At 36.9% G+C, this 23,262-nt stretch overlaps 1 protein-coding gene across 1 annotated transcript in view; it reads right to left on the bottom strand.

The window, feature by feature from the left end:
• PTK2 (protein tyrosine kinase 2) overlaps window positions 1-23,262 on the bottom strand; it is a 309,021-nt gene that overhangs the window by 195,406 nt on the left and 90,353 nt on the right. The window contains exons 7-8 of the mRNA XM_011938127.1: window positions 8,188-8,267; window positions 7,849-7,911 (exon numbers count right to left, since the gene is read on the bottom strand). Coding sequence (XP_011793517.1) covers window positions 7,849-7,911; window positions 8,188-8,267 — 143 coding nt within the window. The remainder of the gene's footprint in view (window positions 1-7,848; window positions 7,912-8,187; window positions 8,268-23,262) is intronic.

The following is a 23,262-nucleotide window of genomic DNA, read 5'->3' as shown; positions in this document are numbered from 1 at the left end:
AGGCAGGAGAATGGCGTGAACCCGGGAGGCGGAGCTTGCAGTGAGCTGAGATCCGGCCACAGCACTCCAGCCTGGGTGACAGAGCGAGACTCTGTTTCAAACAAATAAACAAAAAATACAAAAAACTAGCCAGGCATGGCGGTGGGCACCTGTAGTCCCAGCTACTCGGGAGGCTGAGGCAGAAGAATGGCATGAACCCAGGAGGTGGAGCTTGCAGTGAGCCGAGATCGCGCCACTGCACTCCAGCTTGGAAGACAGAGCGAGACTCCGTCTCAAAATACAAAACAAACAAACAAACAAAAAAACACTTCAAAGTAAAAGAAAAAGGGAAACTGATGTTGGAAAGATAGATTGAGCTACAATGAAGAATGTTTAGGCAACAAGGAGATAAACATGCAGGTTTCTAGGATGCCCCCAGCACACACACACACACACACACACACACACACAGCACGACACGCAGAAGGGAAACTGCTTTTGGCTTTCTGGACCGACGGTACCTGCAACGTGGGGACGATGAACCTGGCACTTGGGCACTGAGATTGGACCTGAGGGAGTCGGAAGTGGCATCATTTCCTGGCTCTTGTCAGAAGCCGCAACAGTGGAAATTAAGCCCCCTGGAATTCAGCTTGCCCAGTCTAGGGCCACCAGCCTCTGATTCAAGCCACTCTGGTGGCCTGAGTGAGAATCAGAGTAACAGCAGATTGAGACATCCCAGTACCTCAAGGTTACTGTCAAATACAGAACAGAAAACAGCTATGCATAAAAAACATGAAGAAATAAATGGTGCAAACACCACAGATGCGCATACCAGAGGTTACCAAGCATGAAGAAGATTACATCACATGAAATGGAACATCTAGAAATGAAAAATGTAAGCGGTAGAATGAAATAAACAAATGAACAACGTATGGCATAAAGATACTACTTAAGAGAATTAAAGAATTAGACAACAAATCCAAGGAAAAAAATCCCCCCCAAAAAAGAGGATCCAGAGAGACAGAGATAGAAAATACAAAAAATGTAAGAGATAGCAAAGATCAGAAATACATCTATTGATTATTAAAGAGACAGTGGCATATATTTTCCAGATGAAATACATGAATCTACAGAATTGAGAAGTATGCCTTATTCCAACTGGATTTATAAAAAGAAATCGAAGCACAAGACATGAATAAAACTAGAAAAGATGAAAAGTAGGAAGAGGACCTTAAAAGAAAAAGCAACCACAAAGAAATGTCAACAGACATTTCTAGTCATAACAGAGTATCTTTACAGTGTTGAGGAAAAAAAAAACCAATGATCTGAACAATATATCTGGAACAAAAGGAAAAGCATACCAGAAAGGTGGTCTGAGATATAAAAATGGTTATTTTAAACAAGGTCTTGCACTGCTGCCCAAGCTGGAGTGCAGTGGCATGATCACAGCTCACTGCAGCCACAACAACCTGAGCTCAAGCAATCCTCCAGCCTCAGCCTCCCAACTAGGTGGGACCACAGCTGCGTGCCACTGCACCTGGCTAGTTTTTAAAATTATTTGTAGAGATGAGGTCTTGCTATGTTATCCATGCTGGTCAACTCATCTTCCCACCTTGGCCTCCCAGTGTGCTGGGATTATAGGTATGAGCTACTGCATCTGGCCCAATAAAGGATGTTTAAGGAATAAAATAATACACATGCAGGGAAAGCCAAAAATAATAACTGTATAAAATAATAATAATGTCTAATATTTGGAGTTTCAATTTTGAAAAGATACAATTAAAATAACAGGAAAAAATGATGTGTAAGTTGGAAGAAGATGGGGAGAGTTAAGGTGTTTCAAGGTCCCTGCTTTAAGAGAGGGTTAGATAAGTTTAAAATCTGGAGTTGGTTAATATAGAAGGTTAAATGTAAGGGTAACTAATGAAAGAGGAGAGATGTTTATAAATTTCAAAGTAATTATAGAAGAAAATGTGGACTAAGAATACCAACTAAGAAATAAACAGCACATGCAGTCACACACAATTCATTTCTAGGACACTGGAAACAGATAATAAAGGCGAGTCCAATATATCACACATCCTAAGAAATACAAATGTACTTAACCTACCAGTTCAAAGACACATTTAGCAAACTGGATTTAAGAAATCCAGCACTATGACATTTTTAAAAGACACACCTAAAAAGTATAAGGACACAGAAAAGTTGAAAGTGAAAGAATAGTAATGTATAAACCAGGTCAAGACTAACCAAAGAAGGCAAAACAGATTTCAGAACAACAACAAAAAATTATCAGGCATAGAGAAGATCACTACATAATGATGCAAGATTCAATTTACCAAAAACGTATATTGTCTGGATGTTTAAATAAAAGAGCCTCAAAATACAAAGGAAAAATTAATTAACTTATAGGAAGAAACTGGCAAAGTCATTATCACAGATGGGTATGTTAACAAGCTTGAATAGGAAATGCATTTTTTAAATCACACTAAAACATTTATAACAACTGATCACACAAAGCAAATACAACAAAATGTTAACAACTGTAGTATTCAGGTGCTAGACACACAGATGCTGACTGAACAAGTCTCTCAACTTTTTTGTATTTTTGAAACTTTTTCATGATAAAACACTAGGGGAAAATGATCTTATTCTAGGGTCCACAAAGGAAGGCTCCACAAAAGTTGAGAGCCTCTTGTCACATAGACCATGCTATCTGAGCATAATGCCATTAAGTCAAAAGTTAATTTACAAAGAAAATATTTTTAAAATCCACACATTTGAAAATGTAAAAACAGAAATGAATGCACAACAGTTTCAAAACAAACATTTAACAATTTTAACTTCTGAAATGCCTTTTTAAAAATAGGATCTTAAAACTCAAAAACCAAAATGAAAATATGATTTTACTACATTAAAGAAAGACAGACTTCTGTATGATGAGAGCCATACACACATAGTTGAAAGAAAATGATGAGCTAGGAAAGAAAATACAGAACTAACATTACAAGATAGTGTTAACATGACAAAGACTGCTTAAGATTAATAAAGAAAAAATAAACAGAAAAGCTTATTTAAAATACAGTTAATTTACACAAAAATTTAAAAATGGCCATATATGTGAAGAAGTTTAATATCACCAGTAATCAAACTAATATAAAGCAAGTTATCTGTTGCCTATCATATAGGCAAAAATGAACAAAAAATGGCACCATGCCTTACTGCTATTAACCTGAACTGAGTGTCCACTATTATGTGGCTGTTTAAATGTAGTATTATATACTCATTGGGTGGACTATATACTAATGTATATTTCTATTTAGTCACGTGGAAAGATCTATTAAACATAAAGTTGAATAAAAAAAGCAAGATGCATATAGGATCATTCCACTTACATTAAAACTATGCATTGAATGTGCACACAAGTGTTAAAACAGAGAACTATAAGGATATTTACTAAAACTATGATGGTGGTTATCAGTAAAAGGAGTTGAAAAAATTTTCTTATTTGACAGTGTAGTTTCAATGTTTCTCTAACTAGAATGCATTATTACCTTTGAAAACAAATAAATTAAAAATCATTTTAAAAGGGCTCAAAACTAAATCAACAGATGAACAATAACATTGTTTTCTATCATTTTTTTTCTTAATGCTCTTTAAAGAAACTCCACAGTTTGGTTTTTATCCTGACTGACAATCAGTATCTCCCATGGATAATAATCATAATTATAGTCCACATTTATTCAGTGTTGGGTACAATATGCATTAAGCTCTTGACATAAATTATGTCATCTAACTCCTTACAACGCTCCCATATATGTATCACCAATATCCCCATTTTACACGTTTGGAAACAGACACCAAGAGCTTACTAATAAAACTTGGCAAATAAAATAGTCAAGGTGTGATAAGGACTTGAACCCAGATATTCTACTTCAAGAGGTCACTCAACTAATCTACTTATAAGGAGACAGGGTGCTGAATTCACACAAGTTGTATAATTCCAAAGAATCATTATCATGGAACAAAAGCACAGGAATTTAGAAAGAGGGGACAGCAAAATAAGCACAATATCATCCTAGAACTACAAGAAACTCAAGATTCCTCTTTAACTATCATATTTACTTACTTTAAATACCGCACGTATAAATTAACTAGATGAAACAGCCATATCAAAACAAGAGATCATTCAACTTTCCATGCAGTCCTCTAAGAAGGATCTAATTTACAAACTCATGCTGTCTAGTTCTCCTGTTTCAAGCAGTAATAATCACAAGCCCTTACTTACGTATAGCAATTCTCACATTCTCCATTTCACTGACCCCTGACAAAAACTACGTAATGTTTTGAAAGCACTGGTTAAAGCCCTAATTTGTCCTCTTCTATTCGTCTCTTCTCTGATCATCTGAAGTTCTGTAATTTCTAGAAATAAGCCAAATTTACACCAACTTCAGTGCAAAATTTGACTTTCATTTCAAACAGATCTTGAACTTAAAATTCTTCTGTCCAAACGTACCATTCAGAAATTCACCTTGACAGATAATCTGCTTTTCTTTAACTGTTTTGGTGATGAAAAACATGTCAATGTATTATTCGTGGAAATTTCTTTCAAGTATCTCTCTTCCTATAACTGTATCCTTTTGACAGTATGTCTGGCTGTCTTCATTCCTTTGTACACCTCTGGTTCTCACACAGACTCTATCTTTCAGTTACCATTTCATTTTCCTGTCTTGGCCTCACATAGAGATAGGTAGAATACAAATCACATCATTCTTTTTCCCCAGCCACTACATGAGGGTAGGCTTCCACAGTGACCCTGAAAGATGATCACATGTGTTCCCGGAGTCCTCTCCCTGTACGTAACTCAGTCAGGCCACTGAACTAGCACTCCTCTCTTGACGTCACATAACTATTCGCCATCTATTGTACCTTTTTAGATCATCTCTAACAACTTGCTTAATTCTCCCATCAGGATTTTTTTTTTAGATAGGCCTTTTATTTTACAATAGTTTTAGATTTACAAAAGAGTTACAGAGAGAGTATCCTGTATAGTCCACACCCAGGTCCCCCTACTATTAGTATCTTGCATTACTTTGGTACATTTGGTCACAAATAATAAACCAGTATGAATATATTATGATTAACAAACTCTATACTCAGATTTCATCAGTTTTTTCCCTATCCTTTTTCTGTTTCAAGATCTTATCGAGGACACCACATTACATGTAATCATCATGTTTCTTTAGGCAACTCCTGGATATGTGAGTTTCTCTGACTTCCACTGTTTCCTTCATCACCTTGACAATTTTGAGGAGTACTGGTTAGGTACTTTGTAAAATGTCCCTGAAGAGGGATTTGTTTCATGTTTTTTCTCATGATTAGACTCAGGTTATGGGGTTTTGTTATGAGGAAGGCTACAGAGGTAAAGTATCTTTCTCAACACATTACATCATGGTTGCACACTATCAACACTACTGATCACTGGTGATGTTAACTTTGACCACCTGGCTGAGGTCATGCCTGTCAGGTTTCTTCACTGTAAAGTTACTTTTTCCCCACACTTCCTTTCCTTATTATACTCTTTAGAAACAAGCCACTAAATGTAGCTCATATGTTAGAGGTGAGTTTTATGCCCCATCTCCTTTGAGAGAGGGAATCTACATAAATTCTTTGGAATTTTTCTGTAGAGGAAATTTGTCACTGCTCCTTTAAATATTTATTCATTCAAGTATTTATATTACTATGGACTTGTGGGTATTTATACTTTGGGTTATAATCTAATACTATGTAACTTAATTTGTTGCTCGAATTGCTCCAGCTTTTGTCACCGGGAACTTTTTCCACTGGCTCCATCCTTCCATCTTTTTTTTTTTTTTTTTTTTTTTTTTGGGCAGAGTCTCGCTCTGTTGCCCAGGCTGGAGTGCAATGGCACGATCTCGGCTCACCGCAACCTCCGCCTCCCAGGTTCAAGCAATTCTCCTGCCTCAGCCTCCCTAGTAGCTGGGATTACAGGCATGTACCACCAGGCCCAGCTAATTTTGTATTTTTAGTAGAGACGGGGTTTCTCCATGTTGGTCAGGCTGCTCTCGAACTCCCGACCTCAGGTGATCCACCCGCCTCGGCCTCCCAAAGTGCTGGGATTACAGGCGTGAGCCACTGCGCCCGGCCGGCTCCATCCTTTGACACAGCCCCATCGTTTTGCTTTTTGAGCACTTCCTTCTTTCTGGCACTATAAACAGCTCTAGGGCTCACCCCTGTATTTTTTCTACTCTCCCTCGAACTGCATTTTTCCAAGGAGCTCTGGTTCCTTCCACTGAAGAATGGTACTAGAAACCAAGATCTAAGCACAGAGTACCATAAGAGATGTTTTTTAATGCTGCTGGTATTTGTGATTTCATAACAGTGAAATAAACGAACAGTGATCTTTCCTTTTTCATTTTAAAAAACATGAATGTTCCCTTAGAACTAAAAATCAACATACCTCAAGTAACTTGTTTTCTTTCTCCTCAAGCACACTTCTTTTCTGTGACTGGTATCCATAGTGGCCCATGAGAGAAAACCAAGAGACTCCTTGGGTTCCTCCCTGTCCTTGATTCAAATGTAATCAGGCTCCAGTCACACAGACTCTGCCTCTGCTAGCCCATGTCTCCACGGCCACTGCTTCCTTCTGTCTCACAGTCTCATCATTCTCACATGGACAAGAAAGGTACAGCAGCTTCCTGGCTCATTGCTTCCATCTTTAATCTTCTTTAATAAAATTCTAATCTCACAAATATGGAATTCTAACTTGCGAATCTCATCATGTAATTGTCCTGCTTGAAATGATGAGTCAGCGATGCTCAAAGGCTAAGTCCAGACTCTTTGAAGAATGTACTAGATAGATAACGACCTGGTCCGTGTATACATGTCCCTATCTCCCTCATAAGAATGGTATTCTATCTACTCACAACCAACTTAAGAGTTTCCTAACCTTTGCCTGACGGTCCATGTTTCTGTGCCTTTGCAAATGCTGATTTACCCTCTTGACTGGCTTCCTGGCTCCCATGCAACAAACCCCACATACCTACACTTTGTGAACCACTCATTCTTTAAGACTTAGCTTAAGTAACATCTCCATGTGAAAACACCTCACACATCAAGCACCATTCTCCTGCAAACACCCAGCTGATACTTCCACTTTCATTTCTAGCACATTACATTATAATTTTGCTCACTTGTCTGAGAGTCTTCCTTTTAGCGGAATGCTTCCTGGGGGTTAAAATTTTGTTTTATTTCCGAATCTCCGGCACTTAGCTACAAAGGACTCAGTGTTCAATTATCTTTTGCTGAATTAATTATGAAAAAGATGAAGTATAGGGCTTCTAGCCTCCCACGACGTAAACTCCAGATTGGGTTAATTTAATACAATCTAATATAACAGTCTAATGCACAAATTAATTTCATTATTGGAAAAATTTCTAGTTATTCTAGATTCTTCTGATACATAAGCAGCGAGTAACTTCCGTATCTCCGTTTGTGAAAAACAATCTGTAGTAACTTATACAGAGAATACGAACAATAATTTATAAGCAACTTATAGGCAGCTGTAGAATTCAATATAAATTAGAAAAAATATCACCTTGCTATGATTAACTCTACACAGACAAAATGTGTATGTTAACAGGCCATATACAATATTAGCTTTAAGACATCTATCAACAAATCTAAATGTTTACTAACACAATTAATGTCATCAAGGATTCTGTTCTTTTCCTCTTCCAGATATAAAATTTTAGAAATAGTAGTGTTTCAGAATCAGTATTTAAGATAAACTACGAAATAATTTAGTTCTGCATATTTGCAGGGATAGCTTATAAGTATAATACTTACTCTAATACTTCATAGTTAGACTTCTTTTCTAGTGCATTGCCCCGCATCTCCCAGTATGATCGCCTAAAATCAGGAAAGACATACATTTATATGTATATATAAGGAACGCTTATGTTGTTAAATGATAAAAACTGGGGGAGAGGCATCTGAATAATAAATAAAAATCAATGGCAACAACTGCAATTACCTTTGCACCAAACCAACAGTTCATAATTTACTCAAATTTTATTCAGTATTTCACTGATAATCATTACGAAGAAAAGGAAAATACCTGTAAAATATTCAAAAATGATTTAAAAATTGATAAATAAAGGCCTCAATGTATAGTTACCATCTTACCGTATTTCTAGACAACCCAACTTCAAAGCAATTTCCTGGTCCACTTGATCAGCTATCTCTAACATATAATCGCTCTTCACCTGCAACAAAAGGAATAGGATAAACAACACTGTTTTAAAAGAAAAATATTAGATATATGCACTCAATAAATGTTTCCTGAGTACCTTTCATAGAGTTTACATTGTGTCAGTAATTATGCTTGATGTTAAAGATATAAACATGAGTTATACCAAAAATTATTAAAGATATAAAATGGTCTCCTAACAAGAAAAGCTCATATAATCTATGACCCCTTAAATGGGACATTAAGAAACAATGAATAGAGTCTGAATCATAATAACCTTCAGCTGCTCCACACCCTTCTCATGCTGTCAAAAGTGAAAACAAGAAGGGAAATTTCCATTTCTACAAAAATTTGCAGATGTATTTTCTGACCTCAAACTACAGTTCCAGCAGCATATTTTGGACTCCACTGAAAAGGCAAAGGATTTACATACTTCAAAATCCATTTAAATGTGCAGCTGAGGTGTTTCCATCTAACCATCAATTTTAAGTGATTAATCTGCAAAGTAATACAAGCTTAAAGTCTAAAGCAAAGACAAGAATCTAATGGAATTCTTGAAATGCCTTCTAAACAATGAATAAACTCAATTTTAAAAGCTGATAAGAGTGATATCAGTACTTGCAAGTAATTGTCACTGTGACCACATTTTCAAAGATGAAATGTGTACCATTTCCTTGCAGATTAGCCTGAAGAGATTAAAATCTGCAGTATATTTTGATAAGAGTATCCATTTTGAACCTCACATGAAATGTTATCCCCCGTTTCTCCAAGAAGTATCCCATTCTCTTCAGCAGCACACCTGTGTTACTAGAAAACTACGCTCTATTATGAATTTTATCAACACAAAAATTTGTGCAAATTTGTCTTCTCTCTTGTTCTGTACTTTCATAATACCCTCCACTTTGCCTCGTTCCTCAAAGTCTAAAATATTTACTCTGACCCTTTACACACAAAGTGTCTTGACTTCTGCCCTAAAAAAATTTTCAAACATCCTGTTCTTCAACAACTGCCTCCTAGCCTGCTAGCTCATTTGTTCAAAGAGTTCCATCCCCCGTTAACTCACCTCTCACTCCACACCAATCTTTGTCTACTTCATACTGGATGGTTCCTCATTATGACCATCCCTTGCAAAGACAACCAGCTCCCCTGTCTCCCATTATCCCTCTGTTTGAATTGCTTGGTAAACCCAAGCCATGTTGAACCTACCCACTCATTCTCTTCATGCTTAGATGAGCAGCTGGAGAAATCATAGTATAAACTCCACTTTCAACTCATGAAGACAAATCTCAAATGGCCAGTTAAAACTATCTGGAAATTGAATAATGCTTGCCTAGGAAGCTCTACAATTCACTGATTTCATACGTCCTCCAGTAAGCCTGCCATATCTCTGTTACAGAGAAGTTAAAAGACATCAGATGGGCATACTCTCTTTAACCTATCAGGAATTCATAACTTAATATGCATTTAGAAAGTATGAACATTTACTCATTATTTTCTCTTTAAGTAGGTGAAATATTCCCTCAGCTAGCAGTGGACAACTATGTGCTATTACTGATTTAAGGACTATTCTGTCTCAAAACCTTTCTTTATTTTCTGCATTAGCATCTAAGTCTGGGTGCTCAATAAATATTTATTGAATGAATCAGTAAACAAATGAGTGAACAGTCATCAAACTGGAGGGTGGGTACATAAATGTTATTTTCCTTATGTATTTTCCATCCTTTACAAGGAACAAGAGTTTCTACTAATTCCACATAGCAGGCACTCAAGACTGATCAACTGCAACTGAATTAATCCAGACAGTTAGGTAAAAAGCTTTAGGTCTAGAACAATTTGTTTAACTTCAATTGGCTCTTGTTTCTACAAAACAAAAAATAAGTCTCAATCTAAAGCCTGTTTTGCATCATAAGTAGGTTTATTATCGAGTACAAAAATAAAGGCGCACAAATTAAACCAAGATAGGTATTTAGATAGGCAGAAAAATACCACAGCTACTCTGATGGAAACATTCAGTGGCTTTTAGTTGTCTGATGCAGATTTCAGAGGAACTACTGCAGACCGCCAATTACATGTTGAGGAAAATGCACCATTATGAAATTCAATTAATCTTGAAGATTAATTGCTACAATTTTTAAACACTATTCACAGGTAGGAAAAATAATCAAATGCTATATTTCATCATCAAAATGAAATTCGTATTGTAAAAATGAAAAAAGGGGAAATTATAATTTAATAATCTTCATTAAAAAAATCTCATTTATGAGAATGATTTCAAAGTTCTGAGAGCTGTTTTCCTGTAGCTTTAATTTCGATTATCAGAGCTGTATGATCACAGACTGAAATCTATTTGTGGCCCGATGTGATCAAAGTATTCTGCAAAGAGTATAGATCTGAAATAGAATAAGGCATCACCACAGACCCGCATCCTCCCCTCAAGCTCCAAAGCAGCTTCCCCTCTGCCGCCGGACAGAAAGCAAACTCTGTTCAGTGTCTCAATGCTCCCTGTTATCTAGGCTCTAGAGAGTGTTCTCTCAAGCCACTGAGCGAGGTCACATCCTGAGGCTGGGCTTCAGGACTCAGAATTATGTACACACTTTGTTCATTTCCCTTATAAAACACGTCTTGACTACCTCTCTTTCACTAACTCCCAGCAGAACTGCTATCATCTGTGAAACCAAATTTATCAAGCATTTAAGTTTCTATAAAGTATATATACCTAGCACCATGTCAAGCAGATTTACATGTAATATCTCATTTAATCATCAGACCATCACTGTGAGATGGGTACTACTATCATCCCCATTTTATAGCCTCAGAAAAAGCCTGAAAGAATTACCAAAATGATAGCAGTAGATAATAATCCTACTTAAGGAGTATCCACCAGGGACCAGTTACTACGCTAAGCATTTTACATATATTTCTGATCTTTACAATAATTCTTCAAGGTAGAGGTTTATTAGTCCTATTATATATAAAGATCAGAAAACTTAACTTTGTGTTAAGCAAGTATTAAAGTCGGGATTCAAAATCTAGCTCTATCAACCCCTAAAACTCCAGCTTTAGCTTGTACCTACAACTTGTGAACCCTTCCACAGTGCAGTTATTCTCTACTAGACTGAAGATTAACAAGCAGGAACCACCTCTCATTTACCCTTGCATCCCAAGTATCAACCACAGCAGATTCACATGCGTCTCCTAAGGTGCTGGAACACTGTCACTGTGTTGTATTCTCTTTTTCTATTGTGGATTATATCCAGGCCCAGGAAATGTGTAAGATTCTTCCAAAAGAAGACTTCTGAAAGTTGATTTTTAAAAATCAATTTGTTGGCCGGGCACAGTGGCTCACGCCTGCAATCCCAGCACTTTGGGAGGCCAAGGCAGCTGGATCACCTGAAGTCAGGAGTTTGAGACCAGCCTGGCCAATATGGTGAAACCCCGTCTCTACTAAAAATACAAAAAATCAGCTGGGCATGGTGACAGGTGCCTATGATCCCAGCTACTCGGGAGGCTACGGCAGGAGAATCACTTGAACCCAGGAGGCGGAGGTTGCAGTGAGCTGAGATCGTGCCACTGCACTCCAGCCTGCGGGCCAACAGCAAGACTTTGTCTCAAAAAAAAAAAAAAAAAAAAAACTAGGATGGGCTGGGCGCAGTGGCTCATGCCTGTAATCCTAGTACTTTGGGAGGACGAGGTGGGCGGATCACAAGGTCAGGAGATCGCCCTGGCTAACACAGTGAAACCCCGTCTCTACTAAAAATACAATATAATTAGCTGGGCCTGGTGACAGGCGCCTCCCAGCTACTCAGGAGGCCGAGGCTGGAGAATGGTGTGAACCCGGGAGGCGGAGCTTGCAGTGAGCCTAGATCGCATCAAAAAAGAGGATGGATTTGGACTTCTTTCTTTGTGCAAGTATTGTATGTGTATTAAGGAGTTCCTTCATCTTACTCTGCAATAGAATGAAGCACAGGTTTTAACATAAAAACTGTTCACATTTTCTAATAGAAAATATTGATGCTAAATTACTCCATAATGTATTGCATATGTCAACTCAATGCTTTGGCTACCACATGAGATTTTGTTTTATTCTGGTCTCTTTTGAATATTCTAACAGTTACACAAATTTATCAATTGGACTCAGATTTCCTTGGTAGCACCGAAAGAGGACAGGGCAGAGGGCAGACAAAGGCAAAACTGACTAGGCTTACTTACTAGCCGGGTGACCAAAAGCAAGTAATTTTACTCTGAGAGCCTAGTTGACTTGAGTTTTTGTCAGATTCGGTGAAGTATTTTGTATACAGAAGGAACTCAATGGCAGCTCCAAATTAATCCTAATTTAATTTTTCCTCTTTCTTACCTAAGCTATAAAAAGATACAAATGAACAATTATGCTACCTTAATGAGTTATATATGTTTAAACAATTCAATGTCATTTAACATAGTATTTAACAGTTACGCATTCATTAATTTATCAAATGTTTATGACTATCATGTGCCAGGATATTGTAGTGAATAAAACACACATGGAACTTACACAAAGGTAATGGTAAATTTTAATTTAAAAATAATTACTTTGAATGTTCTATTGAGGATAGATCATAAAGTTATATGACAGCAAGTGTTTCCATTATCTCTCTTTGTTGTTCATTTATAATGGTTAAGTAACCCCAAATTTTATCAGAAGTAAATGAAGGGGCCAGGCATGATGGCTCACACCTACAATCCCAGTACTTTGGGAGGCCAAGGCAGGTGGATCACCTGAGTTCAGGAGTTCAAGACCAGGCTGGTTAACATGGTGAAACCATCTCTCTACTATAAATACAAAAATTAGGCAGGCATGGTGGTGTACACCTTTAGACCTAGCTACACAGGAGGCTGAGGAAGGAGAATCGTTTAAACCCAGGAGGCAGAGGTTGCAGTGAGCCGAGATCGTGCCACTGCTCTCCAGCGTGGGGGACAGAGAGACACCTTATCTCAAAAAAAAAAAAAAAAAAAGGAGTAAATTAAGAATCCAACTGCATAGCAATATTTTAAAAGAAAATTTGATGTTGAGTGTGTGTGTGCCCATGTGTACTTGGGTGGGAGCACATGCACACATACAATCTGATTTCTCAAACTTCAAAAATTTCCTTTATTTCTTAGACTTTTTTCATGACATCTTCTAACAAATCTCATCTGAAAGTTTTGAATATCAGGGCATTAGGATTACAAGTCAATTCTCAATATTAAATTACTGAAGATAATAAATTGAGCACCTAAAACCCATGCCCCACTGTGTTGTGGATACAGCAGTGAAGAAGACAGACTTCTTATTTGCTCTCACTGAATGCACACCCTGTTGGTAGGTACCACAGATTAACAACAGTTAAGTATAATGTATGAACAACAGATTAGTGGTTGCTAGAGTTAGGGATGGGATAGCATGTGACTAGTAACGCAACAGGGATTTTCTTTGTGTTCACAGGATAGTTCTGCATGTTGATTATGATGATTACATACATTTGCACCTGTGATGAAACTGCACAGAATTACACACAAACACACACACTTGAGGTGTGTGTAAACATTAGTGAAATCTAAATTAGGTTTGCAGTCTAGTAAACAGTATTCTGCCGATATCAATTTCCTTATTCCTATATTGTATTATATCATGACTGAAGTGGTAATTACTGGACTGTATACAAATGTCAAAACTTACTAAACTGCACACTTAAATTGATTATTTTATTGTATGCAAATTATACCTCAATAAAACAAATTTTGTGTTTTTAAATGTGTATTATGTTATATGAGAAATGTACGGGTACTATGCACAAGTAAATGGTGCTTTCGCACCATTTAAATTAAGAGCTGAAGACTTAGCAGAAGTAACCTAATTCCAGGAAAGAAAAGGCAAATTATGCAGGAAAATGTTAACTCAGCGGCAGGTCTGGGATGCTCAAATCCTGTTCATTCCCAAGAAAGGTATATTTTCAGGGCTGGCCCTTAGTCTCTTTAAAAACTAAACCCCTGAAATGTTCTGTCTGATAAGAGCACTTTTGCATACCTGAAGATGGCCAAAATTTGACCACCAACTGGTGAAAAAACTGGCCACCAATTTGAACCAGATAATTTATGCACACACTGTTTTGAGGGTAAACACTTGTTTTCTCTCTAGGGTCTGGAATGTGAATAAATGAGGTCAGTCACGTAGGCGGTTGTATGCCTATGAGACTGACCTCCAACACATACCTTAAACACTCTGGCTCAGGCCAGAGTCTCTGCTTGACAAACCTTTGCATATGATGTCACACTTTATTATTATTATTATTATTATTATTATACTTTAAGTTCTAGGGTACATGTGCACAACGTGCAGGTTTGTTACATATGTATACATCTGCCATTTTGGTATGCTGCACCCATTAACTCGTCATTTACATTAGGTATATCTCCTAATGCTATCCCTCCCCCTTCTCCCCATCCCACGACAGGCTCAGTGTGTGATGTTCCCCTTCCTGTGTCCAAGTGTTCTCATTGTTCAGTTCCCAACTATGAGTGAGAACATGCGGTGTTTGGTTTTCTGTCGTTGCGATAGTTTGCTCAGGATGATGGTTTCTAGTTTCACCCATGTCCTACAAAGGACACGAACTCGTCCTTTTTTATGGCTGCATAGTATTCCATGGTGTATATGTGCCACATTTTCTTAATCCAGTCTATCACTGATGAACATCTGGGTTGGTTCCAAGTCTTTGCTATTGTGAATAGTGCCGCAATAAACACACGTGTGCATGAATATTACACTCTTTATTAACTATGAGTGCTTCTCCTTCAATTACTAAAAATACCCAAGAGTGAAAAGGGGAGAAGAAATGTACACAACTAAATCTTCAAAGCACAGAAAATAAACCTTCTAATAAGAGAGTTAGACCTATGTTACATTTTAGCTTGTCTGGAAAAGGGCAGCTGATAATTCCCATACTGAGAATGCCAGGCTTAACTAAGGCTTAAACTAAGATTTCCTTCTTAGACCTGCAATTTCAAAATGTTTCTTAACTGACAGTTTTAAGGCCAAGAAAATATAGAGAAGGAAGTCAATTTCTAATGATACAATTATCTGAAAACTTGTAAAAATAAAAAAGAAAACTGGAATAAAAATAAAGGGAAGTTGACCAATAAGAAGTATGCCCCAGCACCTCACAAGATTCTATAGTTAAGTTTAGATTCTATATTATAGAGTTAAGTTGCAGTTCTAGACTCAGTATTCTCTTCAACTTCCTACTGAAACTCCTTTTGTCAAGGAAACCACTGATTATTTAACGTCATTTAAAAGCTAATGGGTGGACATACTCATTCTAAGTCTTAACTCCGGTAGGAGTAAACAATGACAAACTCACATCAGGCTCGGGTATCTGAAGAGCTGAATGTTTCAACAGTGCTAAAAGATTTCTATACAAGTTCAGCATCCTCAATGCAGGCTAATACGACTTCTTGACTAAACATGGACACTGGCCTTCAAACTAACAGCCACCGCCATTTGCAAAAACTTGCCAATGAAATACTTACAACTTAAAAAATGAGAGTTGAGAGAGAAAAAATAAATGTTATATGGCAAAGAAAAAATTTGATTCCAGGGTAAAACAAACTTTTCCTGCTTTCTCATGAGTCATTAGCTTTATTGTCAAACTCATTTTTATAAATTCCTGCTCTACAGTGAAGAGTGTTAATAACAAGATTCTAGTTTATTTTTAGAGCATGCTGATTACTGTATTTCAGAATATTCACAAATAGGTCAAAATATTTAGTGAGTCACTGAAATTTCCACATTGGTAGTCACATTTAGGCCATCTTTTAATGCAACTATGTGCATCCGTAATAATGATGTCCAACCAGTAATATAACGCTCAAACACTTGTCAGTGTTTTCCTCGTGACTCCTCCCAAAATGGACTTGGATGAATTTTCAGAAAGAGAAATAATAAAATTAGGGCATTTTATTGTTATCTATCTATTTCCCTCCCTCTCTTCTTTTCACGGGATAGGAGTGGGGATAGGAGTGGTGGTAGAAATTATTTAAACATAATAATTTTATTTCTGCCCTGGCTAAACCAAATATATACATATATATGTATGTATAAAATATAGGTATTTTTAGAAACTGGGTCTTGCTCTGTCATCCAGGCTGGAGTACAGTGGCACAACCATGGCTCACTGCAGCCCACACTCAAGCACAAGTGGTCCTTCAGCCTCAGCTTCCCAAAGGGCTGAGATTACAGGCATGAGCCACTGTGTCTGGCCCCATTAAAAATACTGATTCACACTAAGGAGTGTGTTCAGTATGTGCCAGACATTTCTAAGTGCTTTGATGCTGTTTCACTGAAGATTCACAACAATCACCTCTGCCCATTTTCCAGACTTAAAAAAAAAAAAAAAAAAAAAGGGCTGGGCGGGGAGGCTCACACCTGTAATCCCAGCACTTTGGGAGGCCGAGGTGGGTGAAATCATGAGGTCAGGAGATCGAGACTATCCTGGCCAACATGGTGAAACCCCGTCTCTACGAAAAATACAAAAAATTAGCCAGACATGGTGGTAGGTGCCTGAAGTCCCAGCTACTCAGGAGGCTGAGGCAGGAGAATCACTGAACCTGGGAGGCAGAGGTTGCAGTGAGCCGAGATCGCACCACTGCACGCCAGACTGGGCAACAGAGCAAGACTTTGTCTCAAAAAAACAAAAAAAGAAAACCTAAGATCAGTTAAGAAAATGAACAGACAAGCTACAGACTCAGAGAAAATATTAGCAAAACATAACATGACATAGGGCTAGTATCCAAGGTATATGAAAAGTCCTACATTTTAAAATCATAGAGACAGAAAGTAGAATGGTGGTTGCCAGGGGCTGCAAGGAGGACAAATGGGGAAATATTGTCTATAGACTTTCAGTTTTATAAAATGAAAAGAGTTACAGAGAAGGATGGTGGGGATGGTCGTGCTACATTATGAATGCATGTAGCACCGCTAAACTGCACACTTTAAAATGGTTAAGATGGAAAATTTTATGATGATTAAGTATGTGTTCTACCACAATTTAAAAAAAACTGGGAAGAAAAAGTGTACAATTTAACAATACAAATTGGGCAAAAACGTTTAAGCAGATTTTCAAAAAAGGAGACCTACTAACATTCAATATGCACATGGAAGAATAAACAACGCAAACAACGATTAGCTGGTACTCAGAGAAGTGAATATAAAATCCCACATCATTCAACCACATACCCACCCAGGCAAAAGGCTAAAACAAAATACTGACAACATCAAATGTGGGATAGAATGTAGAGCAACCAGAACTCTCATACATTACTGGAGGGAATATAAAATCATACAACCGTGAAGGATCAAAGGGTAGATACAAATTTCATTTAACATGAAAGTCCCAGCCCATGTTCACAAAAATGCTTGCCAAATAATGTTCCTAGTCATCTCATTAATAGTTTAAAAAAAAAAGGGGGAAATAATCCAGATGTTCATCAACAGAAGAATGGATAAATACATTACAATATACTTACATAACAGAATACTACTCAACAATAAAAAAATTACTGAAATCTCAAAAACATCATGAGAAAACCAACTTCACATAAAAGAATATGCACTATAAAATCGGTTTATAAGAAATTCTAAAACAGGCAAAACTAAACTACGGTGAGAAAAACAGAGGAGCAATGGTTGCTGCTTCCCATGACTGGGGGCAAGGATTGACTGGGAAGGGTCAGTGGGAAACTTTCCTGGGTGATGGTCATATTCTACACTCCATAGGGATTCAGATTATTCTGGTGAATGTATCTGTGAAAACTCAGTAAATGTATACTTAATATTTATGTATTTAACTGTGTATAAATCAAAACAAAAACCATAATTGAATACTGAATTCTAGGTTAATGATACTTATGTTGAAGTGTGCTGACACTTGAAACTTACTTCAAAATGTACGAAAATTTAAAATGGATTAATGGCTAAAGGGATGGAGAGATAAAAACAGTTATGTGATAAAGGACACATAACAAACATGAATGGTAGAATCTAAGTGGTTGGTATGCTAGTGTTCATTATAAAATTCTTTTAACACAGCAGTACATCTGAAGTTTCATAAAACAATGTCGTAGAAAAAATAAAACTTTGAGGTACAGAGAAATAATTTCCCCACAGTTAAATTTAAGCAATTGATCAGAGTGATCACACTCAGCCATGAAGCTTGTTGACGCCAGTAAGTCTCCACATAGTGACCTTTACCTTCTTATATACTATTAGCAGAACAGTGAGAATGACATTTTTTGCAACCTCGATCTGAACTCTGTCATCCCTTTGCACTTAACTTTCTCTAGCTTCTCAGTGTCTTCACAATCAAGGTCAGATGACTGAAAAGGACATCTCAAGCCACCCCTTACTGTCTCATCTGTTACCCTGCCCTCCAGCCACACTGGCTTTTTATCAGCTCCTTGAATCTCCAAGCTCCCTTCTACAAGGGGCCTTTGTATGAATCCAAGTGTGATAAGGCAATTAAGCATCATAACGATTCAATGACTTAGGATTCCAACAGCATTGCCAAAGGGACCTGCTATATAAACCAGGACCAGATTCTGGATGCATTATAACAATTATTCTTACACTACTGAGGTCACAAGAAGGTAAAGGAAAATGGGGCAGAGTGACGAAATAAGAATAAATACAAGCTAAGATCCTGGTAGAAGCCATGGGCTGTAAATATATGGGAACAGAGGACATGTATGCCCTCAGCTGGCTGAGGACTGACCACTGCTCCTTACTTTCCCAAAGTGAGAGAGCTTATCTTAAGATTCACGTAGTAAGGCGACATCTTCAAAATCTACTCAAAGGGTCTCCATTTGGTAGTAACTTCTGTTTCCCAGCAAGCAAATACAAACCTTTAGAGGAAAGAATCCCCAAACGAGGCCCTCAAGATTTCCACATGTGAAGTTCAACAAAACAAGAGTTCAGAACTCACACACAAGGAAAAAAGTCACTGTGAAAGCCACCAACAACAAATGTGAAGAGCCCAAGGACCTCAGACGCTATAATTCACATTCAGAATAGACATTCATTATATATGGAATGGTAAAAGAAATATTAATAAAAGGCAGAGAGATTAGCAAATAATAAGGGCCATACAAAGTGGCCCGGCAATTTAAAAAAATTTTTTAAATCATAAGCAAAAAAATCAACAAATGCATCAAACACAAAACTGGTCACGGTTGAGGAGAGCTGGTAATCTGACAGACTAGACTGATCTGAATTATGTATCCTTTAGAAAGACAAGAAATTAAAAACATGAATAACAAGTTAACACATATGGAGAGACTGAGGAGTTCTAACATAGATCTAAACCAAAATCCCAGAAGAAATAACAAAAACTGAGAAAAGGTCATATCAGAATAGACAACATCTAAGACATTTCCAGAATTGATGAAAACGACCCTAGAGGTACAGGTAGCATGACACAGATCAAGCAAGGGAAGAAAAATAAAAAAATAAAAAAAAAAAAAGAAAGAAAATCCACGACTTGTTTGTAATTAAACTGCAAAAACCAAAGAGAAATAAGGATCTTCAAGCCATCCAGAGAGAAAAGACAGGTCACCTACACAGAAAGACAAAATGAGAGCTGAGTTCTCAACAGCAAATAAACAATTAAAGACAGTAGGAAATAACCATCAAAATGCTGACAGAAAATGCCTACCCTGATTTGTGTACCCAGCAATACTAATTTTCAAGCAGGGGAAAAAAAGAATATTAGAAAAATAGATCTAAACAACACAATTTATAATCTTGAATGGCTATTTATTGAGCCCGTGCCAATTAGAGAAGGCACATTCCACTCAAGCAAAACTGAAACCTTAACAATATCTAAATATGTGTAAGATGATGAAACAAGTCCATACAGAAATTAAACAGTTAGTATCAAATGAGCCACAGTCTCTAACTACAATGCAAAATTATTTTCAAAATGAGCTAAAGAGATAAATTATTAAATCCATGGATGATCACTTTTCCATTTATACCAACAAGGTAGACTGAATGTCCTGACCAACCTCCTAGCTGAAAGCAACTAAAAATGCTGAACAAATTAATTTTTTTTAATCTTCTTGAATGCTTACATGAGCTAGGAAACAAAACAAAACAAAAAATACTCAAGTAATGACAGGAATATAGAAGTGTATGGGAGAACGTAAGGTCAGCTTTTACCTTAAGGGTAGAACTGAAGAATAAAAACATGTTGTAAAAAGCATGACAACTGGCAAACAAAAGCAAGCATGGGAAGGATAAAAACAAAATTCAGGATAACATAAATCATTGATTTAGCCTAGAATTCAGTGGAAATATGTTATGTATATATGTAACCATCTTAAATGTTTGCATCAAATATTAAAGACTTTAAAGGTCAGAGAATGCGTATCATCACATTCTGAGACCATTATAAAGTGATTAATTTATCTCATACTTCAGTGAAGGTTCTCACACACAATACTTACGTAATGTTTCAGCTGCATTCTCAGATAAATATACTCTGGCTATAGAAAGCTGATGAGGACAATTACTGATTTATCTGCGCCCCATTTGCACATGTGTTTAAATAGCAGAAAACTGTGGATTCCAAACTGATTTTGTAACTTTGGAATTAAACCCTTTCCCAAGTTTGGTGCTGCCTGTGTAGGCCAATATATGGATCACTCATAATAGTTCTGGAATTGCCAAGCATGTGGCAGGGCAGATTCTGCATTGAGACTTTACCAGGAGAAGTCAAATATTTAATTACTTACCAAACCAGCAATAAAAACTCATACTATATTCAAAATTTTCTTGCCAGATCAGGGTAAAACTTAAAAATATGCTTTTTTTCACACAAATGAAAATTATACATGTTATACACATGGCCTGTTTTAAACAACAGCATTTAATGCTGTTAATACACCTTCCGCATCCATGAACAGTTGTACCTCCCTGTTAATGAGGGATACATAAATTTGAAACTCAGTACATTTAACCTGTTGAAAGACATCTGCAACACCTCTAATTTCTTTCTTGTTACTGTAATATGCCTATAAGCATCCTTGTACATGTATGCATACATGTGTGAATCTTACTATTTCTGTTGAATAAATTCATAAAAGTAGAATTATTAGGTCCAATCATAGGAAACTGCCAAGGTTTCAACTGTTTTTAACTTACAGTAAAGATGGCAGTCAATAGGGTCACCCAACAAACTGGAGGAAATGAACATACTCAAGGCTTTTGGTATACTGGCCAATTCATTAACTTTGACAAATCACAGTATTTTGTTGTTGTTGTTGAGACAGGGTCTTGCGTGGGCCACCGCAACCAGTCAATCATAGTATTTTCTTTCTTCCTCCCTTCCCTTTTTATGACTTTGGTACCACCTTTAACTCCCTCCAATTACCATTACTTGAGCCTGACACACTGGCATGGAAAAACGACGACATTGCCAATCACCAATGGGAAAGGAATGTGACCATGACTATACTTTCTTTTAAAATGTATGTACTTGATAAACTATTATAAAAAGATACACAAAATGAAAGTGATTATTAGAATACAGATAATTTAAGTAATGTTTTAGAAGTATTTGTTGAACTTTCTAAAAATGTGCCATGCCAAGCATGGTGGCTCATGCCTGTACTCCCAGCACTTTGGGAGGCCAGCGCAGAAGGACTGCTTGAGGACAGGAATTTGAGACCAGCCTGGGTAACACAGCAATACTCCCATCTCTACAAAAAATTTTTAAAAAATCAGCGAGGCATCATGGCATGCACCTATAGTCCCAACTACTCAGGAGGCTGAGGCAGAGGGATTGCTTGAGCCCAGAAGTTCAAGGCTGCAGTGAGGTATAATCATGCCACTGTACTCCAGACTGGGCAACAGAGCAAGACGCTGTCTCTGTAAAAATAAAGTAAAATTTAAATAAATATTAAAATGTACTCAATAACAGATTTTTAAAAATTAAAAAGACAAAAACAGAAACTGTAGAAATGAATGACAGCGAAGAGTGGGGTGGAAGAGCTGAAAGGTTCTACAGAGTACACATAGGAAGGAAAAAGGAAAGCTATGCACCATCCCATAATGTGCAGCTCCCACTTGTATGGTGACATGCAAATGGCAAATACTGAATCCTCTAAGTCTGCTACTGTCTACAGACTGAAATTCAAAATGTCGCTGGGCAATTATATGGCAGACAATTTTATCTCATTTAATGAACGTAATAGTCCTATAGGATAGTTATTCCATATCTATATTTTAATATATAAAACAATTAAGCAAAAAGAGACTCAGAGTAGTAAAATCACAGAGCTATTATACACAGAACAAGCACATGACTGTATTCACTGCATATTCCTTTAAGCAAAATTTCATTAACACTTAACTATACTTAGTGAATGTCTTGATCAGAATTTTTTTTAGACGACTCTGACTGGATGGCAGTATCAAGGATAGACTGAATTTTTAAAAGGTTCATTACACTTAGCTTTCTCTTGGGTTTTATAAAAACCGCTGAACTGAATTCTATAGACTACCATAAGATATGTCCTATTAGTAACAGAAAATCTGGGATACACTGGTATGTGCAGTACTCACTTTATCATATAGGAAAGTCTTCCAACAAAGAAAAAGTAGGACAACCTAGTAACAGTGTGAACAAGGAACAAAAAAGTTGCAGACTTTTAGGTTAGCCTAGAAATTATAAAAAGGAGTCACTTAGGCCTATATTATGCATTCCAGAAATCAGTGTTACTAAAGTACCCATATATTTCCTTGGTGGGTAGAATTTTTTTCCAAGAAATAATATCAATAGTGACACAGATCACATACCAAAAGAAAAATGTTAAATAAATATGAGTTATTTAAACTCTCATTATCTCCTTCGGCAAAATACGAAGTTCAACAGACTGCTAAAGGATGAGATGTAACAGTACATCAGAACCAGTCTGTAAGCTGAACATTATTTTTGCAATGA

Source organism: Colobus angolensis, unplaced genomic scaffold (genome assembly GCF_000951035.1).
Source record: "Colobus angolensis palliatus isolate OR3802 unplaced genomic scaffold, Cang.pa_1.0 Scaffold17, whole genome shotgun sequence".
Lineage (NCBI taxonomy): Eukaryota > Metazoa > Chordata > Mammalia > Primates > Cercopithecidae > Colobus > Colobus angolensis.
This window is presented reverse-complemented; position numbering and strand designations above follow the sequence as displayed.